The sequence below is a fragment of the Rhinopithecus bieti genome, unplaced genomic scaffold (genome assembly GCF_001698545.2).
Source record: "Rhinopithecus bieti isolate Rb0 unplaced genomic scaffold, ASM169854v2 scaffold_59965, whole genome shotgun sequence".
NCBI lineage: Eukaryota > Metazoa > Chordata > Mammalia > Primates > Cercopithecidae > Rhinopithecus > Rhinopithecus bieti.
In genome coordinates, this window is record NW_016822976.1 from 119,764 (window position 1) to 142,859 (window position 23,096).

Sequence of the window (23,096 nt, forward strand, 5' to 3'; positions counted from 1 at the left end):
CCCCACGCCCCACTGGAGAGAACTGGCCACTGTTAAGGGTAAAGAGCTTTATTCGTTTCAAGAAGTAAGGAGTTAAGACTGGCAGACAAGCTTTTTGCAAAACCTGTTCTAATCTAGCTTGAAGACTTTTCTTAATGGAGAGCTCACTCTTTCTCAAAGCATCACATTTTCTACGTAAAGGGCAATGGCTATTAGAAATCCCTGACCCCGCGCTGGACACATAGTAGGGCGCTCTAAATGTACCCCCCCCCACCCCGGCCTATGTCATCACATTTGGCAAGGCTGTCTGCAGCCTAGCACTGGCTCGTGACAGTTGTTGGGCAGTCAGTCAGTCGGTAAGCTCTTTTCTTAGCCCATTAGCCCTCCTGAGAACAGCAGCTTCGGACTGGGCGCCACTGGCGGCAGGGGGCGATAGAGTCGCTAAAGGTGCTTTGCACTTCTGGTTCTGGCGGCACAGTCCCCTTGAGAATCTCTGAAGTGCCCTCCCTCCATAAGCGGACTATGTGAGTGGTGGCGGCGAGGGTCACTCCGGAATGCTCCGCGGCCAGATGACTTTCTGGCTCCTGTCCTCCGCTTGCTTCTTTTCTGTGGAGATGGACAGCAAGGGAAAGGGAGATGGACCTCTCCCTCCCACTACTCCGTGGCGCATTATGTAAAGTGTCATGCAGAAATACCCAGGCTTCAGAGTTCTTTATAGGTTCGAATCCCAGCTCTGCCACTTGTTAGCTGACTAACGTGGCAAGTCGCTGGTTTAGGTCGCGGGGTAGTTGTGAGGCTTAGAGTAAGTGATATATGTGAAGTACTTCTTTCCAGTTAACACAGAGGATGTCAATTCTCTCCCTCTTTCTCCCACCCTCTTCAAAAATATAAAGATATGGGAGTTTAAAAGAAAGGGGATTAGAGTCTGGGAGGGGGGACATGGCCACCAGCTGATGCCCCCAAGCCAGGCCAGAAACACAGAGGATGGGCAGGAGTTCAGTTAACTTGCAATATGCTGTGTTTAAGGGAAATGCCTGCACCAATGATTTGGTGATGCCATTCACTGGCCACAAGAGAATCCAGGTCACACCTCCAATCCTTGGAGTTGTGATGAGGTTCTTCTGCCCATCGCCTCCCCTCCTTACAAGGACTTCCTAACTCACCTCCACTTGTATTCTTTTCCTTCTTACCAAGATGCCACATTAATATTTTTAAACTTCTTGTGAGCACTCCTTGGGTGCCAGGAATGTCTCCTGTTAACTTATGTCCCGCCAGCATCTAGCACTGTGCCAGACACACAGTGCAAGCTCTATACAGGCAGCAAGAGATGTCCTGGTTGAAATCCCTAGGAAACATTGAGACTCGAGGGTACATGAGGAGTTATCATAAGGAACCTAAAGAGAGGACCCTAGGCACTGCAGGGATGGAGGGCAGTGGCTTTGGATAAAGAGTTATTCCGTTCCTCTTCAAAGCCCTCCACCTCTAAGCCTGCCTGGAAGAGCATTGCTTCACTGCGGCTGAGGCTTCTGCAGGCAATTAAGAAGAAAGCCTCTTTCCTGGAGGGCAGAGGCCCTGGCCAGCTAGAGGGTGAGTCACCACCTCAGTTAGGTGGTAGAGATGGCGCTAACGTGGCAATGAATCAGTCCAAGATGGCATGAGGAGATTACCTGAGTGATGATGAGAAGGGGGAATGAGGCAGGAGCCTGAGCCCTTGAGGCTGGGACTGAGTGATAGAACGTCTATATTCATATGCATAAAGTCAGCTCCTAACCTACCTCCCCAGTTCCACAACCAAGTCCCCAAGGATAGCATTGGCACCCTCCTGGAGAGGGGAATGTTTGGGAGACTTGGGTTCCAATCCTGACTCTGCTACTTACTATGTGACCTTGGGCAAGTTATTTTCCCCTCTCTGGGCTTCAGTGGCAAGGTAAGTGCTAGGTACTTTACCTATGTCATTTCACACATTCTTCTCCAGGGTAGTATTGGAGCACTAATTTCCCTATTTCGCAGTTGAGAAAACGGAGGCTGAGTGATATTTAGTTATCTACCTTCTCTCTATATCGTGCGGTCTTTGTGTATGTATGTTACCAGACAATCCCTGTAATCCAAGCCTCTTCTAGTATGCCAGTTCTCTGCTTAAATTGGATCCCTATGTACTCAGGTTCAAATCATGTCTCCCAGCTGCCCCCAATACCAACCCATGTTGCCAGCTACCTGGGTGGGTTTTCTTTTCCTCTCCGGCGACACCCTCTCCCACCTCAATTCAAGATTTTCCCTGGCATATAGGTCTAAAATCTCACATTAAAAAGCAAACATCACTAGAAAGATGTACTCCAATATTTTGTGTTTTATCACAGTGGAGGGTGCTGGTTGCAGGATGGGGAGCAGAGCTTCCAGGGCCATAGGGAGGGGCTGCAGAGACAGAAGAGAGAGAGAGAGAGATGGAGGGAGAGAGAGAGACAGAGGGAGAGAGAGAGAGAGACAGAGAGAGAAAGAGGGGATGCCAGGGACAAATTGGACCAGCCTCAAATTGCTGCTCCCTCCCTTTCTCCACCTCTACTGATCTGGTGTTCTAGAATGTATAAAGGGGCAGCACCCAGTCCACTTACAGCAGGAGGAGAGGGAGAGATCCTCTCCTCTCCTCTCCTTCAGTGGAAGGGCAAATTGTCCTGAGTATTCAAATTGTACTCCTGTGTTGGGTAAGATTTACTTAATTCTGGGGGAGCAGGGGAGGGCGAGGGCCTCATCGTGGTAGCAATGATGGTGAGGTGGCACTTAAATTGAAAAGAGCACCACCAGTGCTGCTTAGAGCCAGACGCTCGTTCTCTTTACTAGGGGATAAGTGAAACTTGACATGGCTTCTGGATCTCATTTCCAATCCAGGCACCTAAGAGCCATATCTCTGAGCCTTTGGAGAGTAAGTCCATGTCTGCCTGGGCTTCCACAGCAGCTATACTTGGAGCCAGCAGCTGTACTCTATCCTTTCCCTTCCCTTTTCTTCCTTCTCTCCTTTGCCCAGGCTCTACTTCCCCATTTTTCCCTCTTGCTGGGCTCACCCATAGTCTCTTATATTCTTGACTCTTCACTTTCTTCTCCATTTCTGTCCCTGTTTGTTGACAACACTGTCCCTTGTGCATTTACTTGGCCCAAGACAGGAGAGAATTCAACTGGGGGGGGGGGGGTGTAATTGTGTATTTGAAATTCTCCCACTTAAGATCTTTTGTTTCTAACCCCATATTGCCCTTGTTGCATCAGATAAGAATAGTTAGCTCTTGTAAGTTATATATTTTTGCTTGGTTGGACGTTGACTTGTATATATGATTGGTGGGCTGCAGTTTAGAAGGGAGTATTTTTGGAAGAGGTATTAAAAGGTAAGATGGTTTGGGCTGGTGTGGATGGCCTTCTGACTTCTCCAAGTGCCTAGATATGCAAAGAAGACAGTACATGAAAAATTAAGAATATAGTAGGGGGGTTGGGGGTGGGAGACCGTTGCCATCCAGGTCAATGGAGGACTTTGTGAAGTCAGCTTCTGTTTTGTTCTTGCTGATCATTGAACTTTGAACAAAATGACCTTTTTATCTCTGAGTTTGGAAGACCAGAGGCCCTAGACAAGAAGACCAGAGGCCCTAGACAAGAAGGGGAAACAAGGAGCAGAAAGAGTGAGGCAAGGAGGGGAAAGGACTATTCCATGTGCAGTCCTTGTGTGCAAAGGGCCAACAAAGAATGTCCCCTGCCCTCAAATGACACACCAGTCAAGGCAGAAGGGAAGCAAAGTGCTGTGGCAAATTATGTGCTGAGCTGGGATCCAGGAGTGCAGGACCTTCATCTTGGCTCTACCACTAATTAGCTGTGTCCTTGGGTAAGTTTCTTAACCATCTGAACCTCCATTTCTGCTCTTCCTTCACTTGTACCGTGAGGTTGTGTGGCATGGCCAGGGGAGGAGAGATTCAGAGCACTCAGAAGGAAGGGACCCTTTGGCTGAATCTTGAAGGAAAGCTCTGCTTTGAATAAGGGAGAGAAGATTGTGGGGTACATTGAGAACCAGTGGGAGTGGCCCAGGGAATTCAGCAAACAGGTATGCGTAAGGCACTGAGCTGGCTGCTGGGTAGAAAATTGCTATGAATCAGCCCCCTCCCCACCGCGGCAAGCTTTCCAGAGAGTGGGGGAATCTGAGCGGCAGAGCCAAGCGCTGGCAGTGCCTGCAGCTCCTCTCAGCACTAGCCGCCGCCGCCCGCCGGACTGTCGAGCAGGTCACGCAGCCTTTCCCTGGCCGGACCAAGAGGCTCGCCAAGAGGTAGTGCAGGGGTAGCGCACCAGTGGCCTGAGCGCAGGCCACTGCGGGGTGAGAGAGGGAGGTGAGGGCACTTCCACGTGGAAGGCCCGACGTGAGGGAGGGAGAGGAGACCTGAGAGTGTGGAACAAGTTGCCCAGGCTTTTGCGTTCAATGTCTCAAACGTAAGAGCGCGCAAGAAAAGATTTAATTTTTCTAAATCTCAGCTGGGCAGGCAGCAGAGAGTGGTTTCCGCGCGCCGCGGGGCTTTGTTTAACTTTACAGGTTCTGCGCTACCTGGAGCTACCCAGGGGCAGCACCTGCGCAGCGGACCCCAACCCAGCCTAAAGGCCATGCTCTGCAGCGCAGTGGCAGCCAGAGACCCAGGGCAACCCCGAGAGGCAGAGGGCGCACAGTCGGCACAGAGTGTGCACAGTCTTCTGTCCCTAGCTCAGAGCCGAGGGCACGCAGCGGGATGGGTGCTCGGCGGAGGGTCGGGGGTGGAGACAGGCTCAGTCCCCTGCACTCTGGTGCCCCAAGGCCCTTGGGAGGGCTTGCGGTGGGGGGCTCTCTCTTCAACTGCGAATAGCAGCCGTGTGGCCCTGTGTCCCGGAGTTAGCTAAGTCCAATGGAAGAATCCAGGACTTTGCAGACGTGAGAGTTGTGTCTCTACAGTGCCCTTAGATAAACAGAATGATAATAAATTATGCCAGTTATGTTTCGGGCTTGGAGACGCTCTCTGACTTGCCCAAGGCCACTCAGCTGCTTAGTAACTGAGGAGGCCTCCTGACTCCTGGTCTAGGGATTTTTCTGATTGCGTCATAGCCATGAGAGTGGTCCAATTTTGAATGGGGATGGATGGATGGATGGATGGATGGATGGATAGACAGACAGATATTGATATTTTTAAAAATATGCTTATTTGAATGTAGTTTTAAAATACCATTCATGCCATGAAAAACAGGGAAAACATCTCCCACAGCCTCAGTTCCCTATGACAGCCACTCAGACAGGATTTTGAAAAGAAAACTGACAGAAAATTGGATGCTCGTTGGGGAAGATACAATCAAAGGAGAATAGAGGGGGTGGGAGTAGGGGAACAAAGATGGAGGAGAAGAAGCTCTCAGCACGGATTCTGAGAACTTCCTTATTCTGAAGGTTTCTTTGACATGGTCTCTGTTCAGATGGTTTCCGGGAGTGTCCCCATCAGTCCTTTATTTCTTATGCCCACTCTGTAGAAGACACAGATGTGGTCTGGAGAGGCAAATATTGATGACCCTCCTTTTAATTAAGTCTCATTTCCCTTTTTCCCTCTCTTGTAGTGAGTACATTGGAGAAGGGAATTCTGTGTGTGTGAGTGTGTGTGTGTGTGTGAGAGAGGGGGGGGGGGAAATGAATATGTAAGGGAGTGTAAGGGTGTATGTGCGTGTACACGGATGTCTGTGAGTGGGAGTGTGTGTGTGTGTGTGTGTGTGTGTGTCTGAAAGGCAGTGGGTCTCAAAGAGGGAAGCTTTGAGAGGCAAGGTAGATGAGAAGAATGAATCAGAATTTACAGAGTGCAAACTAAAAACTTAGAGCTGACTAGGGATCTGTCCAGTGCTAGTGGGCCTGGGGAAATAGTCAATTCTTAATATTCCTTAAAAGAACAAAGGAAAGGAAACACATTTAAATTAGTGCAGAGAAGGATGATGTTAGAACCATGGGCCTTTCCTGATAGTCTTCAGACACTTGACATTTATGTGACCTTTGACTAGGCTGCAAGATCCCAGGGCAGGAATGGGGGCTTTCTACTGCAGATGGCTCTCCCCTTCCCTCCACTATCTCTAGCGTGGGTGGCTTCCATACTGTGCCAAGGAAGCCAAAGTTCAGGACTAAATCCCTTTTGTTGGCCAGTTAGCTTTTATCTACATTGCATAGACTAGACGAATCCCCACATATCACACAGTTAGCTGCCTTGCATCTCTGATCATGAAAGACTCAGTGAAGATACAGTTCATTGTATCCCATCTAGAAGTGTGCTTCCTGCTGACAGTGGGTGAGTACCCATTTTCATCTTCAAAGGGTGATACAGAGGCATTCTTCAGCAGGGAACACTATCTGCCTCATTCCAGATAGTAGCACTTCTGCTAAGTCTTCCCCTCAAGTTTGGCTCTCAGGTATTTTGGAGGGCAATTCCTCACCTTGCTTGCTTGCTTGCTTGGCATAGTAATGTACCCTTTGGAGAACACTTTCATTCTACCCTATCTTTTATTTTATCTTCACAGCCACACTTAATAGGTACCATGATTTTTATTTTGTAAGGTCATGGATTTGAGGTTCAGAAAAGGAATGATAATTTGCTCTCTGTCAAATAATGAGTGTGTAAACTTACATGGAGCGAAGCTGGGATTTGAAGCTAAGTTTCAGTCTATATCTCAGGACCTTGCCAGGATACCATGCTGTCAGATTGGGGGTAGGCTGGGGTAAGAAATGTAGTGAGATGAATACACAGGGCTTTTGGTGTCTTTCTCCTCTGTCAACTCCTCTCCTCTACCTTTCATAATAGTCTTTGTTTTTTTAAAAAATATATATACTATTCCTGTAAATATATATATAATATATATACACACATGCACACACACACATATATATAAACACACACACACACACATACATGTCCATGTATCTATCTTTCTTTCTATCTTCGTTTCCCAAGGAATGGCACAGAGCAATGTATAAAAATATCTCAAAAATCCAGCCACCTCCTTAGGAAAGAAGATAGCCTTGGTTTAGACTTTCCAAGTTCCAGGCAGCAGATGTTGGTGATGACTACCAAGAACTGCTATGGTTTGGTGGGAAGGGCAAGGCTTGAGCTGGGGATAGGAAGGGACAGCTGGTTCCCAAATCATGTTCCTCCATGGCATTTTTGTGCAACTTTAGGTAAGTCACAGCCTCTCCAAAGCCTTAGTTTGTTGCTTTTGTAAAATGGGGAGGAAATATCCAACCTACCTCTTTCCCAGGGGTTGTTGTAAGAATAAAGTGGCATGATTCATTTATTCATGAATCACAAATAGCTGTTTTAATTACAAGACTCTCAAGAGCTTATAATCCTATGATTCACCTGACAAACACTTACTGAACACCTATTGTGTGCTAGGGTCTGGAGATAATGGACATATGGAAAGCTTTTAAGAAAATGAAAAGCAGAAGACAAATTAGACATGAAAAACTTTTACCTCCTATTGATAGAACATTTTATTTTTGACTTCTTTCACCACAATTTAATAGAAGGAGCAACCAAAAGGGGAAAAAATGATATGCATGACACAGCTTGTGATGCCAACACTATTATGCACCCTGATACATATTGCAGATAATAGTGAGAATATCTATATCTTGGTGTACTTGATGTCACATTGCCTCGTTTACACTATTCTTTGGGATGTTTATAGCAAAAAAAAAATGTCTTTCACCATCCTGAGCTTGAGTTGTTTCTTTCATCAATAAAATTTAAAAACAGGATTCCATGGAATGATGACTGTACTTATTTTACAAAGATGCTGTAATATGTGGTGGCTGCCTGCCGTCAGATATGACCTCCCTTGGCTTATGGAATCAAGCTTTGATTATGTGTGTATTGTTTTGATTTCTTTATTTAGCAATGCAGAATCTTGCAGCTAGTGAAAGAAAATATGGGTGCGTCAATGGCAAGAGCTCTGAGACTGAAGAGAACTGGGTTCTTGTCCAAGCTCTGCTGTTAAATTGCTGTCTGGTGTTGGGAAAACCCCTGTCTCTCTGTAAGCCTCAGTTTTCTGACCTGTATAATGGAGGTTTGGGACCAGATGATGGCTAAGATCCTATTTCTGAAACATTCTAATATTCTAATGTTCCTGAAATTTTCTTATTTTTTTGAAGCCAGGGCTTTTCTCCATATATTTTAACAGTAATACTACCTCTAGTTTATGACCTTCTGCTATAACATGATGGGCTGACTCAATGCATTGATGAACGCTGTCCCCAGATTTAATTATCTTGGAGCATCATCACCACATTTTATAAAATGAGCCATTTTGCTCATTGCATCAGCAGCCTTTGCTGAAATGGAGGTTATGGGATAACAACTTTAAGGCTAACTCATTAATGCTCCGGGATGAATAAGCTAATGTGTCAGCAGACCAAATTGGTGCCCAAATGTTTTCATATAGAGACCCATATCTCTTTCCCATGTTGTGATATATTAATTGGGATATCTGTATCCATTGCCGCTGCCTGTAGTCATTTGAATAACGTAGATGCAGTACCTTCTGGGCACCCAGCCCCATTCACTATCAATTTCCTAAACTTTGAGGCACTCTCAGAGGCTTGGAACAAAATTCTAGTGATGCCATAAAGTACCTAATTTATAAGGATTTAAACCACGGCATCAGTGCAGTCCCTGCATTTTTTTTTTTTTTCATAGGTGTTTACTAGTAGGCACTGCATCATTCCTAACTATTTGATGGGGGCAATGGAGTAAATTAGTCCTCCAAATCATGAAGGCTGTAGATTTATGCCTAGTTGAAACCATTTCAGTCCTCACAATGTTGAAGTGGGTAACCTTTCTGACGTTAATTTGTTTCTCCATCTGTGTGCCCTGCATTTTGGGAGGATGTGAGAAACAGGCTTGATGCCATTCAAGTGTGTTTTCCCTTTTTGTATTGATGGAAACTTGATTTGTGCCTGTCCGCTCTTTGTTCAAATTCTTTCTCTTGATATCTGCTAATATTCTTGCCCCTTTACTGATCCAAATCAAATCATATGTGTGTGTGTGTGTGTGTGTGTGTGTATGTATTGTGCTAGTGACAATGTAGAATTGGATGGTTTGAAAGAGAAACAAATTTTGAGACATACAGACATTTTATTAATCTGAATAATAACATTTGAAATATTAACCTATGCAGTTACTTTTTCTAAATTTTATAAGATGATTTTTTAAATACTTGACTCTGATGAAATTGGAGAATGAAGAAGAAAGATCTATTCCTCAAAATCTCCTAAGATCTCTTTATATAATTCAAATTTAGTGGAGATTGAACACAGTAGGTTGTTCAATGGATTGATACAAATTCTAATTTTATGTAATTACTTTTGAAACATGATTTTTTTGGTAAACTCTGGCCCTATGCAAAGAACCTTCAATATTAATATGTTTATTAAAAACCAATGCTAAATATCACATGTAATATTATTAATTCAACTCTCAGACAACCACTGAAATGGATACTGTGTCATTTCACCATTTTATAGAGAAGACCACTGAGACTCAGAGAATTCAACTGACTTTCTTAAGATCACACAGCTAAGAAATCTAGAGTTTGGCCTTGAACTCAGTTCTATTTGGTTCTAACACCAGTACAGGTATTTGTCTAAAGATAGTGTTTCTGCAAATGTTTTGAATTCTAGACTGAAACTGAGCTGGTTTGCTTTCATCTTCCTTTTGAATCTCATGGTCACTTCAGGCTAGTGCCATGGTATAATGAAAGGGTCAGGGGAAAACACTTTGGAGCAAGAGAGGTCTCTTGGCACCTCTTTCCTGTAGGGAGCCTCCTTTGTGTTCAGCTTGAAATGTCAGGCCTGAGGATGAGTATTCAAACCTCAAGAACCTGTTATGTGCCTCTCTCATAGTGCTAAAGCCTGCCTACTCATTCCCCCTCCCCACCCCACCCATCTGCTTCTTGTCTGGGGACATTGGTCTTCCTAAATCTGCTTCTGTATTGTATGCTACTGGCACCTTGAGAAGGTTGAAAGCGAGTAAGTCTCTGCCAATTTTTCTGGTAGAACTGTAGCATATAACTGCTCTTAAGTGTAGCCCTGTGTGCTGGAGCAGGGAGGCAATGACAAACGGTTTATTCTAAGGCCTTTGATTTCTTTCGGAATTGTAAGCATCTAGGCTGACTCATCTCTCAAAGGCTTTTCTCTCTCTCTCCCTTTGGGGCTGTTGTTGATTGGGGATTTTACTGTTTGTTCTTACCTTATATTTGTGGGAGAGAAGGGACTGATTTTCATCTTATTTTTGGGTGAAAGAACCAGCACTGCTCTTTGGATGATCAGATCTGGTAAGCTTTGATAAGAAGAAATAACTGAAACTCCAAGACAGGTACAAAAGACGTCTGGATTGGGGAAAGGGAAGAGGGGAGTAATGTTAGAAAAATTAAGCCACAGCTAGGCTGTGTGTCTCAGAATGAGACCCTAGATTAATAGGCTCTGGACCTGCTATTTTGAATGGGGGATTGCTAGAAGCTTAGTCTGGAACTGTGGTTAAATGCATGTGCCTTTGGTTAAAAGGGTCACTTTGCAAGTTGCAGTTTGGTGGTTGGGGTTAGGTGTTCACTTTAGGTCCAGGGGATGGAGCTTTGCAGTTGAAGCTTTAATAACTATGCTAGGTGTTTTCCTCTTGGCTTAGTTCAAAAGCCATAGGAAAACTCCTCATCTTTTCTCTTACTGCACCTATTTCTGACATCTGTGATCCTGGCTATTAGGGAAAGTGGGCAAAAGAGTTTTGGAGACAAAATTCAAGGTATGGTTTATTTGTTTGTTTGTTTGTTTTTTTGGACAGAGGATAGCTCATCCATTTGGATTATTGCATGATAAACCCTTACTTAACTTTTCTCTCCCAAAGCTGCATTGCATGATCTTTGAAATTGAAGCTCCCCACCCCCCAAATCATATATAGAATGTCATTGTAGATTCCATGGGAAAGATACATTCAGTAAAGTAGTATGTAACTACTTCCTTTCTTGGCAAAAGGTTTAGTTCCCCATCTCCTGAATTATCTTTTCTATCAGGAACCAGCCATATTTACCCAAACCATAAACTTGGGAGCTATCCTAAATTGTTTTCTTTTCATTGCAATTAAAGATGTTCCCTAAGCCCTGTCAGTTCCATCCATGAGATTCGTCCCCTACTCCAGCCCTAGTGAGACTGACTTGTGTCAATATCCCTTGCCTCTTAGCTCATCTACCTACTTCCAGCTCTCTACCCAAAACAGGCTTTTTCATGGCTTTCTGTGATTTTTCCAAGGTGCAACCCTGACTCTTTCACTCCCTGCCTAAAACCCTATTGCCTTCAGGAAAAAGTCCAACTCTTTAAGCTGGCTTACAGGGCCATCCATGATCTCATCCCTGCCCATCCAGATTTATCTCCTTCCAGTCCCTTTATACAACTTCAAGAATATGATAGTCTCTCTCCCATCTCTTTTCCTTTGCACAAGCTGTTCTCTCCGGATGCTCCCCTCCTCTGTCTCCAGGCAAACTTAGATGTTTTCTCCTTTCAGCTCTCACAATACTTTGTTTATATCTTGGAGGTCTAACATCACAAGGTTTTGTAAATTGTTGCTAACCTGTGTATCTCCTTCACTGCACTGTTAAATCTTTAAAAAAAGAAATAGTATTACCTTGCTCATCCTTTGAATCTTTGGTGCCTGGCAAAAAGTGGGCAATTAATACAGGTGTTTTTTTTTTTCTTTAATGAAGGAATGAATGAACAAATGAGTAATAGAGAAAGTGCGGGAAAGGATGCCGTGTGAGGTGCAGGGGCATACCCCGTGGGGGATGCTTTGTAGTCTGGAAGTAGTGTAAGATAGTGGGCACCATGGAGAAGGCACATATAAAATAGGTTTTACCATTAGGCTAAGACAGACTCCACTTTGATCACCAATTCTGTTTAAGGAGTCTCACTAGAAATGGTCTGGAAATGATGTTTGTTGGTTTTGGTACAAATGATTTTTTTATGAAAAAGTAATATAATCAAGTTGTACAAAGTTTGGTAAATAGAGAAAAGGCAACAGGCAAACAAAATCTCACCAGTTAATGCAAATGCTGTTAGCATTTGGGTGGCATTTCCTTCAGTCTTTTATTTTTATGCATGCTTTTCTTCACATAGTTGCAATAAAAATTATACAATTCTGTGTTTTGTATTTGTTTGTATTAAAAACTCTTTGTAAAATGTCACTTTAATGATTGCATAATTTTTCATACTGTGGCCATTACAAAATTATGTAACTAATATCATGCTGGGCTAGCTTTTTTTCCCATTTTCCCTTTTTTTGTTAACTATTTGGTTTTTATGCGGGATATGCTTTTCCCTGTCTGTAGGAAGAATTTTATTAGGATTTAGATCCCTTAGAAGGGGAGTTACTAGGTCAAAAGGGCCTGGGGACGATTTTTGGCTCCGGACCCCTCATGTTCAGTTTTGTTTTTCTGGAAGACTTTGGTATGGAAATTTGCAGCTCTCCTAACCTAGATGAAAATCCCCTTTTTATCCAACCTGACAGCATCGGAGTACCATCAGGGGAAAGAAAAAAACCTCCAAAAACATTCTTAATTAATTAACAATGGAAAATACTTTTTTATTTTTGTTTCAAAGTGCTTTTTGTCCCAAAAAATGTTTTTCTCTTTTATTTTTTCTTCATATTTTCTCTCCTTCGTACTTTTTTTTTTCTAATTAGGTTTTCTTTTTCCTGGACTATCTGTTAAGGGCTGATTTTTTGAAGTTGAATTTTTTTTTCTTTTTTAGCAAAAGCAACCAGAGGCTGCTCTGCTAGAGGGTGAAGCCGCCTCCCAGTTTTCCCTCCCCTCTACCCCACCCCATAGTTCTCTCCACCAGGTCCAGTGGCAATTGGATGATGCAGCCTTGATAATCATCCGATTCCAGAATGGGTGGCTGCATTCCTTTTCTGAAGGCAGCAAGGGCACTGTGCCCCAGAATCATGCCCCCTTTGCTGTTGTTGTCCGCCTTCATTTTTTTAGTGAGTGTCTTGGGAGGAGCCCCAGGACACAACCCCGACCGCAGGACGAAGATGGTATCAATACACAGCCTCTCCGAGCTGGAGCGTCTGAAGCTGCAAGAGACTGCTTACCACGAACTCGTGGCCAGACATTTCCTCTCCGAATTCAAACCTGACAGAGGTAAGCTGTACCCCGGAGTGTGGCATCCTCGCCTTCGGGAGAGTGGACCCTCCGGGCAGGACGGGGCGGATTAGGGGTCTAGGAGGGAGGGAGGGGCTCACGCCTGATCTCGGACTTGGTCAGTTCTCCTGGCGTCTGGGGAACTGAAGAAGCCGGAGTTGAAGGCTATTTGTTGAATTGTGGAAGGGGTAAAAATTAGTTGAGTTTGGTCGAAGGCTGGGGGTTGAGGGGCAATAAGACAGAAGGCAGATATCAGGGACAGACAGGTGGACAGAGGGCCGGTGAAGAGACAGACGCACCAGGTGCGGTGCGAGAATAAGGCAGAGCGAGACGGAAGCGCAGAGGGACACTCTGGAGAGAACTGGGAGAGATAAAGACAGCGCGGTCGAGAGACAGAGAGTAGAGGGAGATAGCGAGACAGTGTGTGAGAGAGAGACGCTCCTAGCCGGGCGGTGAGCGGGAGGGCGGTGCGGGCGCGGGGGCGGCGGCAGGAGGTGCGCCGCGAGCTCTGCCCACCTCAGCTGGCTGCCAGGGAGCGAGCAGGACGCGGCGCAGGACGAGGTTCGAGCGCACCAGGGAATCTCAGGGGTACGCGCGCGGATTTGGCAGCGGAGCCCAGGCGGGTAGCGCGGACCCAGGCGCGCCCCAGAGGTATTGGAAAGTGCTGGGGGTGGCAGCTTCGCTAGGCGCACACCGCGAACGCAGCTTGAATTGAGTGAAGCAAAGGGCTAGGAGCCCCCGCTGGCAGTCACTGATGCCAGATTCGGAGTGCGGGGACAGCCAGGTGTCGCCGCTTCTCCTACCGCAGCGCAGGGAGCCGACGGCAACCTGGTGAGAGCGCGCCCGCAGTAACTTGGCGACCCTCAACCGCGGTGGCGCTGCAGGAGAGCCCCTCCCTCCCTTCTCCTGTTGTGTGATCTGGGGGCTTCAGAGCCCCGGAATTTATGTTTTAAATGTTGTATTGAGCGACTACGGGTGCGTAGCAAGATGCGCGGTGCGCACGCGGCGCATTAGATTGTCTGGTTTGGTTAAATTCTCGGAGTCAGATACAAGTGAGATAGGCTTGGCCTTGTTAGGTGGGGAAACTGAGGCTCACAGAAAGCTAATTACTTTTCGCCCGCTGGACAGAGCTCGCCTCCTTGCCACCCCCTCCCCTTGCGGCAGGTCAGTGCATTGGGATATTTTAGTCACTTATCAAGTCCTATTTGTAAGTGTATCTTTTCTTTTTCTCTTCCCGTAGCTTTACCTACTGACGGTCCGAACACCTTGGATAAGTGGTTTCTGATTTTGAGAGGACAACAGAGGGGTGAGGGGGCTCTTGTATTTTCTTTAGTAAAGAAATAGAGTGCTAACCTCCTGAGTAGTGTGGCCCTGGCTATTGGAGACTGGGAGGCGTCCACCGTCCCAGGAGACACTCTCTTCAGCTCCCAAACCCCACAGGGGGTGATATCAGGAAATGGCGCAGTAGCTGTAGGTGCTTGGCGCGGTCCTCTCAGACCTTTCTGGTGGACTCACCCCACACAGATAAACCCGAATAAATCGCCCTCTTTGCCTCAAGGTAGTCACCCCCAGGGAAAATTTAAGGCAGGGACCTCGAGCCTCGTCGGGGTGGTTGAGTGGAGCTGAGTCCTTTCGCCAAACCACTGCGGGGTCTTTTTGGCTAGCTCCCCAGGGAGGGGCGCTGCGGGTCTGGAGAGGTGGGGTTGGCTGCGAGTGGTTGCTGGGAGGAGTGCTACAGCCCCTGCAGTTCCTCCGGATTTAAGCGCTGCGAGGCTTTGACGTTTCTCATTCTTTCTCTCCGTGGCTCCTCAGCTGTATCACTCAAGACATTTGGCATTCGCCTGGAAGAGGTCCTGGTGAACGAGTTTACCCGCCGCAAACATCTTGAACTAACAGCCGCGATGCAGGTTGAAGAAGCCACCGGTCAGGCTGCGGGCCGTCGTCGGGGAAACGTGGTGCAAAGGGTGTTTGGCCGCATCCGGCGCTTTTTCAGTCGCAGGCGGAATGAGCCCACCTTGCCCCGGGAGTTCACTCGCCGTGGGCGTCGAGTGAGTTAAACCCTCCAGGTTTCAGGCAGGGGCCTCTCCTGAGGTATGCAGGAATGTGAGGCCGGAGGGTCAAGGCCTGTGCCCTCAGAGGCAGTGGGGAGCTGAACACAATATGTTAAAGTGCTGTCCTTGGCTTGCCACAAAGGGAATGTATCTTGTTCTGAATGTCATACATACAGTACTCAGGAAGGTCCTAATTGACTCTCTTTATTTCCCATTTTAAGATAATCTGGATTTCTCCACAGGGTGCGGTGTCTGTGGATAGCCTGGCTGAGCTGGAAGACGGGGCCCTGCTGCTGCAGACCCTGCAGCTTTCAAAAGTTTCCTTTCCAATTGGCCAACGACTTCTGGGATCCAAAAGGAAGATGAGCCTCAATCCGATTGCGAAACAAATCCCCCAGGTTGTTGAGGCTTGCTGCCAATTCATTGAAAAACATGGTAAGGGAGCTGCAAATAGGTAAATCAAGGAAGGAGGCAAAGGGAAAGGAGGGATGTTCTAGAAATGGGGGGAGAAAGGAGGTTGAGGATGAAGGGCTTGGATAACATTCCCCTGACACCCAGTGGAGGTCGGGATGCGGGAGTGGGGGTGGGGGGAAGAAAGGAAATGCCATGGGAAAGGAATTCAGAGATGCTTAGCATCCCCTGGTCTTTTCTTTCAGGCTTAAGCACAGTGGGGATTTTTACCCTTGAATACTCCGTGCAGAGAGTGCGTCAGGTAAATTGGTTATGTTTACATGTTTGTTCCTCCAATAAGAAAGAGCAGGAGGAGATGGAGTTCCTCCATAGACCTGACTACCTGGTGGGGGGAGGAGCAGGGTCTTCTTTGCAGCCCCCAGGCCCACCATATTGCCAGCTACTTCCACTGAAGCCTGGAACCTGTTGAAGGAATGACCAAGATGGAGCCTGTGGTGGGCCAGGCAGATAGTCCATGTCTTCTCCTTTTCCTAGCTCCGTGAAGAATTTGATCAAGGTCTGGATGTAGTGCTGGATGACAATCTGAATGTCCATGATGTGGCTGCACTCCTCAAGGAGTTTTTCCGTGACATGAAGGACTCTCTGCTGCCAGATGATCTGTACATGTCATTCCTCCTGACAGCAAGTGAGTCTTCTGACCTCCCTAGTAGGGCAAGGAAAGGAAATATTATTGGGGTCTAGGGGTTCTAGGGACAGAGCTCAGGCTGGAGGACTTCGAAGAACTAAGGCAGAATGAACATAAGAAGATGAAAAAACCTCTCCAGAATATATGCAATTATTATTTGTCAATTAAAAATAAAATGTTAATAAAAAAACTTATTTGGGTTACTTTCTTTGNAATAAAATGTTAATAAAAAAACTTATTTGGGTTACTTTCTTTGTATTTCAAAATGTTCCATTATAAGTCTGTTGCTTGGATATTTCTCTAGAGCTTCTTGAAGATGTGTGTGCCCTCTCAGGCCAAAAAAAGAAAAACAAACAAACAAACAAACAAAACAAAACAAAACAAAAGCCAGGTTCTGTAGAGGAGGTCTGGTTTTTATGGGAGCACTTCTTGCTTTCAGAGTTCCTGAGCTGAAATGCTTTGGAAATGAACAAAGGCAAGATGCCTGGGTACTTTCTCCATAACTGCCAGCAAGTTTCAAGCAGAATCTCACCTCCCTTGGTATCAGTCTGTGACCAAGACTATCCCCCTGAGACAGTCCCTGTTTTCCTTCCTCTAGCTTTAAAGCCCCAGGATCAGCTTTCTGCCCTGCAGTTGCTGGTCTACCTGATGCCACCCTGCCACAGTGATACCCTGGAGCGTCTGCTGACAGCCCTTCATAAAATCACTGAGAACTGCGAGGACTCAATTGGCATTGATGGACAGTTGGTAAAAAGATCTGGGAAAGAGTAGTGAAAACTGTAGTATGGGACATATGTGGGAGTATATCAGCAAGAGGGTGGATGGAGAGGAGAGAGAGAAACAAGAATAAAAAGAGACATATTCATTTGTACAACTCCCAGTACTACCTCAGCGTCAATCACTTTCTGCTTTCCTTTACCTAGGTCCCAGGCAACCGTATGACTTCCACCAACTTGGCCTTGGTGTTTGGATCTGCTCTCCTGAAAAAGGGAAAGTTTGGCAAGAGAGAGTCCAGGAAAACAAAGCTGGGGATTGATCACTATGTTGCTTCTGTCAATGTGGTCCGTGCCATGATTGATAACTGGGATGTCCTCTTCCAGGTAGGTGCAAGTTTTGGATGCACTTGTTTTACACATCCCTCTCCTGTTCACAAGGCAAGGCACAGTTGTGCCTGCATCTTTAAGGGTAGCCAAAACAGGCAGCCACAAAATCATCCAGACTAGAAATTCCTCCAGTCTAGAAATTCCTCCCACATTAGCTGGCCTTGGTACCTTTAGTACTGGGTACCTGAAAGAGATGAGTATAAATGAAAAGGTGCTGTGTAATGATGGCTAATGTTGCTAATTCTACCCTCAGGTGCCTCCCCATATTCAGAGGCAGGTTGCTAAGCGTGTGTGGAAGTCCAGCCCGGAAGCGCTTGATTTTATCAGACGCAGGAACTTGAGGAAGATCCAGTGAGTGTTTTTGGGTTTGTTTATGCTTAGCCTGAAGCACCTTCCACTATGGGGTTTTCCAACTCCAGACCATCTTTATATTAAGTAATGCAAGTACACAAACTGACTTTTTCAAAATCCTTCCTATTCAGGAGTGCACGCATAAAGATGGAAGAGGATGCACTACTTTCTGATCCAGTGGAAACCTCTGCTGAAGCCCGGGCTGCTGTCCTTGCTCAAAGCAAGCCTTTTGATGAAGGTCAGTTCCCTGCTGGAGGTCAGACCCTTGCCGAAGGTCAGTCCCTTGCTGAAGGTCAGGCCCTTTTTGAAGGCCAGGTCGTTGCTGAAGATGAGCCCCTTGAGGAAGATGAGTCCTCTGAGGAAGATGAAGAGCTAGTATTTGAATATCTTAATCAAGGAGTAGTCTTTGGGGGAAGCTCAAGGTCTAGAAATCCCAAATAACTTTGAGATTCAGGGCCCACATCTTGAAGGAATACCAGAACTTGGTGAGGAAGATGATGATGATGATAATGATAATACTTTAAATTTTGATGATCTTCCTTCCCTTGGAGATATTCTAGAACCAGATTATGAAATTCCAGAACTCATTGAGATCCCAGACTTTGAAGAAATGCCATATTTTGAGATGGTCCCAGACCTTGAAGGAGCCCCAGATATGCAAGAAATCCTGAACCCTGGAGAAAACCCAAACCATAACCTAGAAGAAGGACCAGATTTTGAAGACCACCAAAATCTTAACCTTGCAGAAGTTCCCTATCTTGATGTAATCCCAAACAATGAAATCCCAGACCATGCAGATGCTTCAGATAATGATGAAATCCAAGATTCTGAAGAAGATCCCAGTCTTGAAGAGGTCCCAGCTGTTGATGGAGTTCCAAATGATGAAGCCTCAGATGCTGAAGGAATCCCAGACTATGAAGCCCCAGAGGTAAATGGGATTTCAGACTCTGAAGAAGACCTTGATTTTGAAGAAGTCTCAGCTCTTCATGTGGTCCCAAGCCCTGAAGAAGCCCCTGGTGGACGTGAAATCCCAGATCATGAAGAATCTCCAGAGGTTAATGGACTCACAGACTCTGAACAAGATCCCAATCTTGGAGAGGTCTCAGGTTTTGATGGAATCCCAAATGATGAGGAAGCCTCAGACACCAAAGAAATTCCAGACCATGAAGAAGCCCCAGAGACCAATGGAATTGCAGGCCCTGAAGAGGTCCCAGCTCTCCAAGTAGTCACAGGCCCTGAAGATGTCTCTGATTTTGATGAAATGCAAGACCATGAAGAATCCTCAGATGTGAGGGGAGTCCCAAACAACGAAGAAGCCTCAGATGTTGAAGAAATTCTGGGACGTGAAGAAGCCTCTGATGTTGGTGGAAACCAAGACTCTGAAGAAAGCCCCAGTCTTGAAGAAGATTCAGTTCTCCATGTGGCTCCAAAACCTAAGGATGCCCAGATTTACAACAAAGTTCAAGATTATCAGAAAGACCAAGTCAATGCATTTGAAGAAGAAGAAGTTACCACTATGGCTCCAGAAACTGAAGATGTCTCCATTTTCAGTACAATTCCAGACCCTCCACAAGACCTGGCTGTCAATCTTGAAGAAGTCATGAATGTGGAAGAAGTCCCAATGCCTAAAGATTTAGACTCTAAAGAGGTTCAGAATCCAAAGGCAATTCAGTTTCATAAAGATGCAGATGTTGCATTCCCTGTAGATACCACTCTCCTTAAAAACAAGTCTCAGCCTAGCCAAGTCATGAACTACAAGTCCTCCCCAGAGGTGTTGAAGAGCAACACCTGCTTTCTCTCTTCCATACAGTGCTGTAAACTTTCAGCTCTAGCTTTGTTACTCATTTGCTTGGTAAAATTAGTCAGGTTACTTGAAGGGTGGTGGAGATTATTAGGAGGTCGCCCTCTTACCCGTCTCCTTGGTGGTATTATACATTCCCTCTGAGCACAGGGTATTTGTCTTACTCTTTCTCTTTCCTAACTCAGCTCTTTTCCCAGTTCCCACAGTGGTCCTAGATTCAGAGATCTGTGTTCTGGTGTCAGGCTGTAGTATTCTTACATGTCAAATGCGGATAATCATTCCTGTCCTACCTTCTTGCCTCATACTGTATTTGAAACTCAAAATTAGGTCTTAGTGCCTTGGGTGCTGTGCAAAGTACAAGGTCTAGAAACATAAGGAGTTAACATTGTTACTATTTTCCAGATTCCTCTGAGGAGCCAGCTGTGCCTCCCGGCACTGCCCGTTCCCATGACGATGAGGAAGGAGCGGGTAACCCCCCCATTCCGGAGCAAGACCGCCCATTGCTCCGTGTGCCCCGGGAGAAGGAGGCCAAAACTGGCGTCAGCTACTTCTTTCCTTAGATGATTTTCCTTCTATAAGGTGCCAGACAGGGGAAAAGAGTTGGGGTAGATCTGGGATGTCACAGGAAACATTAAGGAGAGAGTTGAAGGTAAAGATCTGAAGGTAAGAGGGAGTTCCACCTGATGCTCGGGTCAGGATGAGAATTTCAAACACACCGCCAGCCCCTTCACTGGGGATGCTTGGTCTCTTCAGCTGGTAAAAGCAGAGACATTTCTGTGTCATGCCCAAGCTCCCCGGCGCTGCCTTGCCTTTCTCTTTTACCCCTGATCTTGGCTTTCTCTCTCTCTCTGCAGACTTCCCTTTAATTGATGTGACATTTGTGGTAAACACCTTTCCCAGGGAACCTCAGAAATCTTGAGGTGCTTTCCCTTCCCCAAATGGGATTGCATGATTTCCCTGACTTTCCTACCCTCCTCCCAAGAGCTCAGTTGGAAAGGCCCTCAAGAGGCATGCTAGAACATTAGGTCAGCCTACTGACAACTGACAAACAATTCATGCGAAATCATGTCACACCAATGCATAGCCGTGTCCCTGCAGCAATTCCACCGCCTTAGGATTTCCCCCTCCAAATTATTCAGACCAATGGCTTGCCAAACGGCCTCTCCCAAAATTCTGTGCAGTTTTGCTCAGGTCATGCCAACAGGGAAACCTCAAGTGTAGATCTAATTAGTGTTTCTGGCATCCAAAGTTAGAGGAAAAATTAGATTTTATTACCTGGATCTGCGTTAAAGACAATTGATGTTCACACCCTGTTGTCAGCAAAACAGCTAGTTAGGTAAGGACACATAGTTCCAAGTAGCTAAAGTCACCTGATTATAAATGTTCTTAACTATCGTCTCTGTAATTCCTTTATACAAGACAATACAAAATTGCGGGACATGCTCTAGTAACACGCAGATATGGGTTACATATGACATCCAAAATTATAGCTGATATTATGGGTAACAACTGCTAAGGTCCATAGAATGAAGAATGTATTGTATTGAGGGATAGAAATTGATCATATAATGGGTAACAACTGCTGAGCTCAAAGATTTGTGATTGTTAAAACTTCTCTGGCATTTAATCATTAATAAACATCTGTATTGTGACAGCAGCATATTCATTGCTTACTGTGTTTTTTTTTCTTTTAATTTGAGGAGTGGGTTGGGAAGCTCTGAGTAGAGAACTGAAGGGGTAAAGGAGAGGTGAACAGAAATAAAGAGGAAAGGGTGATGTAGAATAAAGAGAAGAAGATGACATGTGATAAAAGGAAGGGGGTGACATGAAATGAGGGGGTGGATTGATGTGTAATAAAGAGGAGGGAGTGAAGTGGGAAAAAGGGAGTAGGGTGATTAGGGGTAAAGGGGAGGGAATAGAGTAGAATAAGTGGGAGGGGAGACATGGAATAGAGAGGGAATGACATGGGATAAAGGGAAGGGGGTCACATGAAATGAGGGGGTGGAGTGAGGTGGAATAAAGGGGAGAGGATGATATGGAATAAAGGGGAGGGGCTGATGTGGAATAAATGGGGGGTGAGGTGGAATAAAGGGAAGTAAAATAGAATAAAGGGGAAGGGCTATAATGGAATAAAGGGGGTGGAAGTATTAATATTAAAGTAGAAAAGGTTAAGGGGAGATGAAGGAGAAGTAGGGGAAGCAAAGGAAGCTTAGAGAGCCTATAAGGGAGTGAAATAAATGAGGAGACCACTAGGTATTTTCAACTGAGAAATTCCCCCTGAATCAGTGAAAAATAAAATCCTAGAAACATCGGCAGACATATGACTTCCAAGGGTCAGAGGAAGAACACACTGCTGTCTGATTGATAAGACTTCCAACTTTTCTTGAAAACTTATGGCTTCATGACATACTTGGAAATTTTCCATGTTAGATACAGGGCCTTAGAAAGTGGAATGGTTTGTGTTATTTACTTTTACACACTTTGCTTTAGGATATTTGCTTGCATAGAGCTTTACAGACTGAAGACTTGTAGCATTGTCCCCTCCTACACTAATACATTCTGTAAATAATAATAATCATGATAGTTAACACATGTCAAGGTCTTACAAAGTGTCTGACACTATTAAAAACTTTACGTTCATCATTTAATTTAATATTCACAATGACACTATGAGATATATGCTACTGTCATCTTCAATTTATTCTCGAAGAAAATGAGGTACAGAGAGGTTAAATAACCTGCCCAAATTACACAGTTTGTTAGTGGAAAAACAGCCAGTCTTTAAAGTTGGATTGTTTAAACACTAAATTATACTGGCCCATTCATCTTGGGATTTTGCCTCTGACTCAAAGATGCATTGTGATGTCTGCAGCAATTTTTTTATATTGGGGTTTGCCCTTTCAACAAGCAAATTCCAGGTTTCTTCCTTACAGGTCCTTTCTCTCCAGAAAGGACAGGCTATTAGACAATAACTGATATTTCAGGCAGATTCTAGCAGTTATACCTGGGGCTTACAGATATCAGAGGCAGAAGAAAATGTAGGAGCTCACCCATTCCAACCTTCTTGTTATATGAATAGTCACACTAGGGCTCAGACTTGGGAAAGGTCAGAGATCTGGGAGTAAGATTCAGACAGACCTTCTGACTGCATTTCCAGGACTTTACGGGGTCAAAAAAGTAAAATGTGTCCTGTGAAAAGTTTACGTGTGCTTTCATCATTCAGCTTCAAAACAAACAAACCAGATAACAAAGAAGAAAGTAGATTATTTGAAAACATTACCTTCACTCTCTGGCCTTCCCTGAAACCAGGTTTTCTCCTAATCTTACATTTTTTTTCCCAGTGCCAATTCCTAACCAGCCCCAGGGACTGGGCCTGAGAGTGGTTGTAGATGTAGGCATTATCCTTGCTGTTCTCCACACCGTAAGGACCCAGCTCATAGGCTTCCTGACACTCCAAGTTCTGTCCTTATTCTGGGTGCCGCCAACAATCTACACATGGAAGACTTACCCCATATACCCTG

The 23,096-nt window shown here is 45.4% G+C and overlaps 1 protein-coding gene across 4 annotated transcripts in view; it reads left to right on the forward strand.

Moving 5' to 3' along the window:
* Positions 1–21,237, forward strand: part of ARHGAP36 (Rho GTPase activating protein 36) — a 31,331-nt gene extending 10,094 nt beyond the window's left edge. The window contains exons 1-12 of one of the 4 annotated variants that reach the window (XM_017861165.1): positions 9,984–10,145; positions 13,015–13,173; positions 14,414–14,479; positions 14,986–15,221; positions 15,467–15,659; positions 15,881–15,936; positions 16,170–16,320; positions 16,919–17,067; positions 17,244–17,420; positions 17,677–17,774; positions 17,906–18,012; positions 19,978–21,231. In XM_017861165.1, coding sequence (XP_017716654.1) covers positions 13,065–13,173; positions 14,414–14,479; positions 14,986–15,221; positions 15,467–15,659; positions 15,881–15,936; positions 16,170–16,320; positions 16,919–17,067; positions 17,244–17,420; positions 17,677–17,774; positions 17,906–18,012; positions 19,978–20,135 — 1,500 coding nt within the window. In that variant the 5' untranslated portion in view covers positions 9,984–10,145; positions 13,015–13,064 and the 3' untranslated portion in view covers positions 20,136–21,231. Of the gene's footprint in view, positions 1–9,983; positions 10,146–12,781; positions 13,174–14,413; positions 14,480–14,985; positions 15,222–15,466; positions 15,660–15,880; positions 15,937–16,169; positions 16,321–16,918; positions 17,068–17,243; positions 17,421–17,676; positions 17,775–17,905; positions 18,013–19,977 lie in introns of those variants that run through there. The other 3 variants (XM_017861164.1, XM_017861163.1, XM_017861162.1) reach the window with 3 other exon arrangements.
* Positions 21,238–23,096: the final 1,859 nt, after the last annotated feature.